This window comes from Sinocyclocheilus rhinocerous, unplaced genomic scaffold (assembly GCF_001515625.1).
Source record: "Sinocyclocheilus rhinocerous isolate Xijiao unplaced genomic scaffold, SAMN03320098_v1.1 scaffold1110, whole genome shotgun sequence".
NCBI classification, from domain to species: Eukaryota; Metazoa; Chordata; class Actinopteri; order Cypriniformes; family Cyprinidae; genus Sinocyclocheilus; species Sinocyclocheilus rhinocerous.
The window spans coordinates 1,540,188-1,549,335 of NW_015653168.1; the positions used below are offsets into that span (position 1 = coordinate 1,540,188).

The following is a 9,148-nucleotide window of genomic DNA, read 5'->3' on the forward strand; positions in this document are numbered from 1 at the left end:
CAGTAATACTAGCACAGACTTCAAGTGCAAGATCTCTTGGGTTTCTGAATCCATCCAATACAAATTCTACACATTAAACGATAGCATCTCAAGGGTCTGGGTTAGGATTCCCGAAAAGGTATGAACACTTCCAATTAACACCAGACAATTATTCAAGAACCAGTGTACATGAATTTGCATTTGTAATATATCAAAATGCTAAATCCACACATCTTATTTGTTTGTAGATGAAACTAATGTCTTCAGCAATTCAAGAGTGATGCCCTTTGTGATAGCAGGTGGAGATGCTGCAGATGAGATGCAAAAAACCCTTGATGTAAATGACATTTTCAACAAAAGCCACAAGTAGAAATGGTCTAATTAATCTGCAATGTGATTGGCGTATTTAGTAAAGAGCAAATGATTACAAAACATAATCACCTGTATCAGGAAAATAGATGGGTATTAAATATAACTGAGTAATTGAGGCAGCTCATCAGCGAATGAATCAAACGATGCGACACACTTGGGCTCAATTGGAATCTGTCTAACGCTGTTGAGGAGAACAGGCAGGAGTGTGTTGTTCTCTCATTGTTCTTGAGAGCAGCTAGACTGCCAGTACAAGGCCTGCCTTGTCACATCCGTATCTTTAATCAAATGACACTTTCAAGGCTGGATTGGTAGGGTTGCCACTATTCCTTGTTTTCACTGTCAGCTGGCTTCTTATCTTCCCCACTCACCGCATTCTTCTCTGGGTTAGCTCCTGGACCGGTCTGGGTCACTCTTTTCATGCGAAATGGGGATGGTGAGCATTTCAATGAGCCCGTCATGATGGAATTATTCTCTGACTCTGTGAGTACAACCGCGTTGCGACAGTAGCGCTTCAGTCCTTTGCGAAAATGGATGGTGAAGAGGCCATAAGTGATGGGATCCAGAATCGCATTAAAGAGTCCAAAAATAAACAGTATGTGAGTGAGTGAGTGAGAAACAGTCTCTTCTAAATCCTCAGGAAGGAACCAGTACCAGAGACCCAGCAAGTAGTATGGTGTCCAGCAAACTATGAAAGAGGTCACTATGACTATGCTCATTTTCAAAGTCCTCATACGGGCCTTTGGGATGTTGCTGTTGGAACGCCGTAAGTGGACTTCCTTTGACGATACTGTAAAAGCAAGAAGATTTTTTATAAATGTGCAGTGAAAATATAATTTTTACAAGTATTTTACTTCACTACAGTATTTAAAGGGATAGTTTCCCCACAAATGCAAATTCTGTCATAATTTACTCACCCTCAAGTCATTTAAAACCTATATGACTTTCATTTTTCTGTCCAGCTCAATAGTAGATATTCTAAAGAATTTTTTAACTGAAATTCATGACTTCGTATAATAAAAGTCCAACATAATTGGTCCCCCCTTTGGTGGAGACTCATTTGGAGTCTCTTACGGACAAAAAAACACTGAGACACTTTTCAGAATATTTTTAAGTCATACAGATTTGGAACGACACTAGAGTAAGTAAATGATGACAGAATTTTCAAATGTTTGTACTTAATCAAGATGGTGCCAAACACGGCTGCCATGGTGCTTGGCTCTCCAGTTGTTTTACTGTTTTTGTTAGTTTTTCCTGTCTTTTGTTTATCAAATACAATCAGTTTCACCAGGGATGAACAGCTGAACATTCGGCAGAACACACCACACAATCTTCTACTGGTTTTCGATTATTCGGATGTTTAGCTGAACACTGTAGTTGGCGGAACAGTGGTGATGATCAAAAGCTTTAGGAAGTGCAAATGGGGGAAGCGAGCCGGCGTGCTCGTGAAGCTCAGACAGCGCGGATTTCGAACAGCACTGCCTAGCTTACATCTGGCGGATCTCCGCTCTCTAACCAACAAAACAGACAAACTTCTTCTGCTCTCCCGGAAAAGTAATGCTGCTCTGTGTTTCACTGAAACCTAGCTGAATCATGCCATTTCGGACAGCGGGTTAAGTCTGCTGGGCTTCCAGCTGTTCAGAGCGGATTGTGACGCAGAATCAGCGGGGAAATCGTGTCGTGGCGGGACATGCTTCTACATCAATTAAACGTGGTGTACAGATGTAACAGCATTGAAGAAGTTGTGCTGTCCCGATCTAGAAGCACTCTTCATCAGCTGTAAGCCTTTCTACTCACTGCGGGAGTTTTCCTCGTTCATTCTCATAAGTGTCTACATTCCACCGCAAGCACACGTAAGCTCGGCTTTGCAAAAACTTGCAGATCAGATCACAGACACAGAGCAACAACACCTGGACTCTGTTATAATCATTCTTTAATGAATGATGGGACTTTAATGAATAATGGGACTTTAATAAAGCAAATCTCTCCCGTGAACTGGCAGAATACAGACAGCACGTTACATGTCCCACCAGAGACAGTAATATATTGGATCACTGTTACATCACAATAAAGGATGCATATCGCTCTGTCCCATGGGCAGCTTTGGGGCTTTCCAATCACTGTTTGGTTCATCTTATACCAACCTACCCACCTGCACTTCAGGTCAGCGAAGATGATGTGTGTCAGGTCTTCCAGAAGCAGAAAAGACGCAAAGCACCAGGCCCAGACGGTGTTTCACCAGCCTGTCTGAAAACCTGTGCTGACCAGCTGGCCCACATCTTTTCACAGACCTTCAACAGATCACTGGAGTTGTGTGATGTCCCTGCCTGCTTCAAATGCTCCACCATCATCTCCTTCCCAAAGAAGCCCAAGATAACCGGACTTAATGACTACAGATCTGTTGCTTTAACGTCATGAAGTCATTTGAAAGACTGGTGTTGGCTTATCTGAAGGAAATCACTGGACCCTTACTGGACCCCCTGCAGTTTGCTTACTGAGCAAACAGGTCCATGGATGATGCAGTCGATATGGGACTGCACTTCATCCTGCAGCATCTGGACAAAACAGGGACTTATGCAAGGATCCTGTTTGTGGACTTCAGTTCGGCCTTCAATACCTTCATCCCAACACTCCTCCAGACCAAACTAACCCAGCTCTCGGTCCCTAGCTCTATCTGTCAGTGGATCACCAGCCTTCTGACAGATAGGCAACATCTAGAAAGAATTGGTAGAAAGCCACACCATCAGCACTGGCGCACCCCAGGGATGTGTACTCTCCCCACAGCTCTTCTCTCTGTACACAGATGACTGCACCTCTACTGACCCCTCAGTCAAACTCCTTAAGTTTGCAGACGACACCACACTTATCGGTGTCATCCAGTATGGTGACGAATCTTTACAGACAAGAGGTTGAGCGGCTGTCTGTCTGGTGCAGTCTGAACAATCTGGAGCTGAACACGCTCAAAACAGTGGAGATGATCGTGGACTTCAATCCATCCTTTGCACTTCAATAACTTTCTGGTTCAGCTCGGCTACCAATACTGACCTTAAAGGATGGCAGCGGTTAGTCCAGACTGCTGAGCGAATCACTGGTACAACCCTCCCCACCCTCCAAGAACTGTACTCATCCAGAGTGAGCAAAAGGGCTGGCAAAATCATTCTGGACCCCTTACACCCAGCACACTTCCTCTTCAAACTGCTGCCATCTGGTCGGCACTACAGAGTACTGAGCACCAAAACAGCCAGACATAGGAAAAGCTTCTTCCCTCAGGTCATCTACCTCACAAACAGTTAAATGTCTCCCCCACTGTGCAATAAAATATGTGCAATACCCACTATCCATACTGTGACGAGCGTCCCGAGGCTTCATCAGCATCACCCTGGAAACAAACGAGGAGCACCTGGCCATCATCATCACAGGCTGATCGGTCACAGCTGCACCTCATCAGGCGAGCTCGCAGAGTGACCATTTCGGCCGCTCCCGGCACCTGGCCGATGGAAATCGGGGTCATGAAGGATCTTCCCGTCCCCGTGCTGATCGGGAGAGACTGGCCAGGGTTTGACCGCCTGCTGGCCACCCCAATAAATCCACCCTCCGGGGTATTGATTGAGATTTCTTGTCGTGTGATTCTTCACCCCGTTACAATACCTATATTTATTGTACATATGTTATTGATTTAACATCTATCCAAATTCCCTTGCATAATTTGTATATAGCACACCTGTACATACAATTATTGTCTATTGTCTATTGTGTATTGTTTTTTGTGTATTTCTTTTTAATCACTTGTTTATTTTGTTATCTGTGTCTGTGCACTGGAAGCTTCTGTCACCAAGACAAATTCCTAGTGTGTGTAAGCACACTTGGCAATAAAGCTCTTTCTGATTCTGATTTATCGATTTATTGTTTTTTTTCAAGTCATATTTGTTCTCATGCGGATCGCATGGCTTTGCAGTTTCGGTTTAATATGTAGTAAGGCGTGGCCAAAGCCAGGTATAATTTACCTTGTTTGCAAGTACTTGTTAGTAGAAGCAGTTGAGCAGCAGAAGAGGACAGCAGTCTGTAAGTGTTTTGTATCTTTTCTCATTAGATTTTAGCGCAGTTGTCGTTGCTAGGACACATTGTTTTGTTTACTGTGTTTACCGTGGTAAACACGTGCTCAAGTCGCATTTGTTCTCGTGCGTATCACGTGGCTTTGCAATTTCGGTTTAATAAGTAGTAAGGCGTGGCCAGCTGAATTCAATTACGTGGAATCAGGAAGGTATATATTTGCTCAGTACACCGCGGCAGCCCTCCTGTGAAGTCCTCCTCGTGTGAAGACCGACGAGTGTAAAGACCATTGACTCTACCTGCGCGACTCCACTGAACAAGGACACCAACAAGGCACCTGAGTATTTCTTATTTTCCCTTTCTTTACTTTTTGTATAACTTGTTCTCATCTACTTGTTCTAGTTAATTGTACTCAATATGTGCTTCCAAATCTCTACTATTACTACTAACACTCATAAATCACGCACTGTACGTTGGAGGCAGCGCAATCCCCTAATAATCTGCGAACTGTCCCTATGTCCTCTACTACTTTACTCTCTATTCCAATTGGTCTCTGGAACTGCCCGTCTGCTGTAAACAAAGCAGACTTTCTTTTATCTATTTCTACTCATTCAAGTCTCAACCTCATGGCCCTAACTGAGACTTCGATCAAACCTGAGGACACTGCCACTCCTGCAGCCCTCTCCACTAATTTCACTTTTTCCCACACGCCACGCCCGATTGGGAGGGGTGGAGGGACAGGTCTACTTATTTCAAAAGAATGGAAATTTGATAGTTTACCATCTCTTACTGGCAACAGTTCATTTGAAGCACACACAATTACAATTACCCACTCTGTTACAATCCATTTTGTAGTTATTTATTGTCCCCCAGGTCAACTGGGTAACTTCTTAGACAAGTTGGATGTGTTACTCTCAAAATTCCCTGAGGACGGTACTCCTCTGGTACTACTCGGGGACTTCAACATCCACCTAGATACACCACAGGCTGCTGACTTCAACACTCTGCTTGCCTCATTTGACCTCAAGCCCGTGTCTACTACAGCTACTCACAAATCAGGTAACCAATTGGACCTTATCTACACATGCTACTGCTCAACTGACAGCACTTTATTTATGCCGTTGCACACCTCAGACCAATTCCTCATCACTTCTAACCTCACACTGACTCCGGACACAATGCACACTCCTCCACAGGTCACCTTTCGGCATAATCTACGCTCGTTCTCTCCCACTCACCTATCCTCTATGGTTTCATCCTCACTTCCTCCACCCTTTCAGTTTTCAGCACTGGACAAAAACACTGCTACTGTCATTCTTTGCTCCACTCTAACATCTTGCTTAGACAACTTTTGCCCCCTGATGTTCTCCGGGAGCATTGCCCTAGACTCAGGGCTGCAGAGGAAGTGGCGCAAATCAAAAAACTCTACTGACCTTAGTGTATAACAGTCACTCCTGTCCTCCTTTTCTGCAAGTGTCTCCACTGCTAAAACAACATACTACCACAACAAAATGAACAACTGTTCTGACTCTTGCACGCTTTTCAAAACCTTTTCTTCTATTCTTTGTCCTCCTCCACTCTTTCCAATCATCCTACTACCTGTCCACTTGATTCTATCCTTCAGGCCATTTATTCTTCAGTTAGACCCGCGTTCACTCACGTTATCAACACCTCTCTTCATTCTGGTACATTTCCCACAGCATTCAAGCAGGCTTGGGTAACCCCACTGCTTAAGAAACCCTCTCTAAATCCAGCACTTTTAGAAAACTACAAAGACAATTGCAAAGGCAATTGAATGAGTTGTGTTCAACCAACTCTCTATGATTCTTGCACAGAACAACCTCACGGACAGCAACCAATTTGGCTTCAAAAGCGGCCACTCAACTGAGACTGCACTGCTCTCGGTTACTGAAGCCCTGAGACTGGCAAGAGCAACTTCCAAATCCTCAGTACTCATCTTGCTGGATCTGTCTGCTGCTTTTGACACAGTTAACCACCAGATCCTCCTGTCCACCCTCATGAAGATGGGCATCTCAGGAACCGCACTCCAGTGGTTCAAGTCTTACCTCTCTGGTAGGTCCTTCAGGGTGTCTTGGAGGGGTGAGGTTTCTAAGTCACAACTTCTTGCTACTGGGGTTCCTCAAGGCTCAGTGCTTGGACCACTTCTTTTCTCCATCTACATGTCATTTTTGGATTCGTCATTCAGAAGCATGGCTTTTCCTATCATTGCTATGCTGATGACACTCAACTCTACTTCTCATTCTAACCAGATGATCCGACAGTAGGTGTTCGCATTGCAGCCTGTCTGACAGACATTTCTGGCTGGATGAAGGATCATCACCTTCAACTCAACCTTGCTAAGACAGAATTGCTCATGATCTCAGCCAACCCAGCACTTCATAACAACCTCTCTATACAGCTAGGTTTGTCAACCATTACTCCTTCCAGCACAGCCAGGAACCTTGGAGTTGTGATGGATGATCAGTTAACCTGTTAACCTGCTCCCCCCATTTTGGGACTCACAGCTGAAAATTACCTACCTAACTTAAAATGGTAACAGTTCCTGACAATAGTTCCTGGTATCTTTGGAAAGAAGACACTTTAGGCTTTACTATCCATCATCATTTTTATTTTATATACAAATACATGAAATCAGTCCTTGAGCAATCCAGAAAAGTAATGGGTTTAAAGGCACATGTCTCATGAGTTTATATTTCAAATTTGAAGAAGATACCATGAAAAATTAGATTCCTGCAGCAATGTTTCTGAGACTATGTCTAGTCCCCCCCCCCCAAAAAAAATATTTACCAAATGTATTGAAGGGTTCTACAAAATATTTTAGTCATTAAACATACCAATCACGCACTGATGTGTGGTCATACAGATAGTAATCATGCAGATACAGCCACATTCCTCACAAAACACACACACATATATGAAAAATGTTGAATAGTAAAAAACAAGAATTATTTTTGCAAAAAGCCGATCGCTAAGTTACGCCCCCAACAGATGACAGGTGTGTCACAGCTTACATCACGAGCCGTCACAAGAGAACGCCAGAATTCAAATAAACAAGATTCCGCTTATCTTTGACTTTTTTTTTAGTGGATGGTCTCATTCTGTTTGTGACATAGTATGCTACAAAACCATGTTGTTTTTTACTACCAAGACGCAGTTTTTTGAGCGTAAGTTATTCCATAACGGATACAAACAATAACTCTCCCCGAAGAAATGAGATGTAAACAAAGGAATAACCATCCATATTACAACGTTTTTGTTTCGTTGGACTAAAAGTGCTCTAAGGGATGTTGTTCAGTGGACCCTTGCCTTTCTAACTAAACCGGGATTTACAGCAGTGGATGCATTTATGACTCGTCATTACGATGAATCTGGTACGTACTGCGTTTTTATTATGCATGTTTTGATGTGTACTTGTAAAGAATTATTCAGCTCTTAGGTGCTAATTAATACCCAGTGGCAACCACCAAAATTGTCCGATCAGAACAATTAACTTAAGTGATGTCAGTTTAGGAGGAGCTAGATGCACACACCACTCATAGACCACTCATTGCAAACTTAAACAGTTTTAATTGAGTGTGGTTCTAGAAAGAGAAACAACAATAATAAAGTATAAATATACAGACTGATAAAACATCAATATGCAAATGAATAATATCCACATTTGTTATGACATTAACACTAAAAATACGTCTTTACAGCGATCGTATAATAAGATTGACTAGATTAGCTTACAGACACGTGCTCGGCAGACGCGATAAGCACGTCTTTTAAAGACAAATTCACGATCAAATGTAAACGCAGTATAATGAACAAACAAACATACTTTTTGATTCACGCACACATGCGATTACTCGATATTGCGGAAGAACTGGCATTATCATCACCGTTAGGATCATCTCGCGGTAGTAATAATAATAGCGATCATAACTGTACTACACTGCGTCCGGGTCCTTTGCACCGTCTGGGTCCTAACAATAGGCGTGTGACTGACGCCTGACTAAATAACAACAGCGAATTAACCATTACACACATATACAAAGAACTGTATGAACATATTAATCACTGGCCCTCAGTTTAGTACAGTACTGCTTACACAAATTTAGCAAATACATTCCTTATAAGCTTTCCATTGAAAAACAGCGATCTATCGTCGATGCTTGAGACTTAGAAAGAGCTTTATCAGAATCAGAATCAGAAAGAGCTTTATTGCCAAGTATGTTTGCACATACAAGGAATTTGTTATAGTGTCACAAGCTTCCAGTACACGGAGACAACAACAACACACAGATAATAAAAATGAGATGTGAATAAAATACACATGCATAAATATAAACCACAAAAAAAAGAATAAATTGTATGTACAGGTGTGCTATAGATAGAATAGGAATAGAATAAAATAAAATAAGTTGTAGGGATGTACTAGGGTTTAGGGTGATAAATAAGTACAAGGTTATTGCACATACTGTACTTTAATTGCGCAATGGGAGAACATTAACTGTTCATGAAGTAGATTGCCTGGGGAAAGAAACTATTCTTGTGCCTGGCTGTCCTATTATGTCCCTTTTCATTTAATCTATTCGTAAACATTGACACGTGAAAACAAAGAGCGTTCAGTGCACCGGCGTCCAAGTGCGGGTTATCAGGTTAAGCTTCACAGACCATATTGCTACAACGGCCAGGTCCTGCAGGTTTGCCTTATACAACATTAGGAAGATTAGACCCTTCCTAA

At 42.5% G+C, this 9,148-nt stretch overlaps 1 protein-coding gene across 1 annotated transcript in view; it reads right to left on the minus strand.

The window, feature by feature from the left end:
• Nucleotides 1-624: 624 nt before the first annotated feature.
• gnrhr4 (gonadotropin releasing hormone receptor 4) overlaps nucleotides 625-9,148 on the minus strand; it is a 13,100-nt gene continuing 4,576 nt past the window's right edge. Inside the window, exon 3 of the mRNA XM_016521735.1 lies at nucleotides 625-1,138. Coding sequence (XP_016377221.1) covers nucleotides 672-1,138 — 467 coding nt within the window. The 3' untranslated portion in view covers nucleotides 625-671. The remainder of the gene's footprint in view (nucleotides 1,139-9,148) is intronic.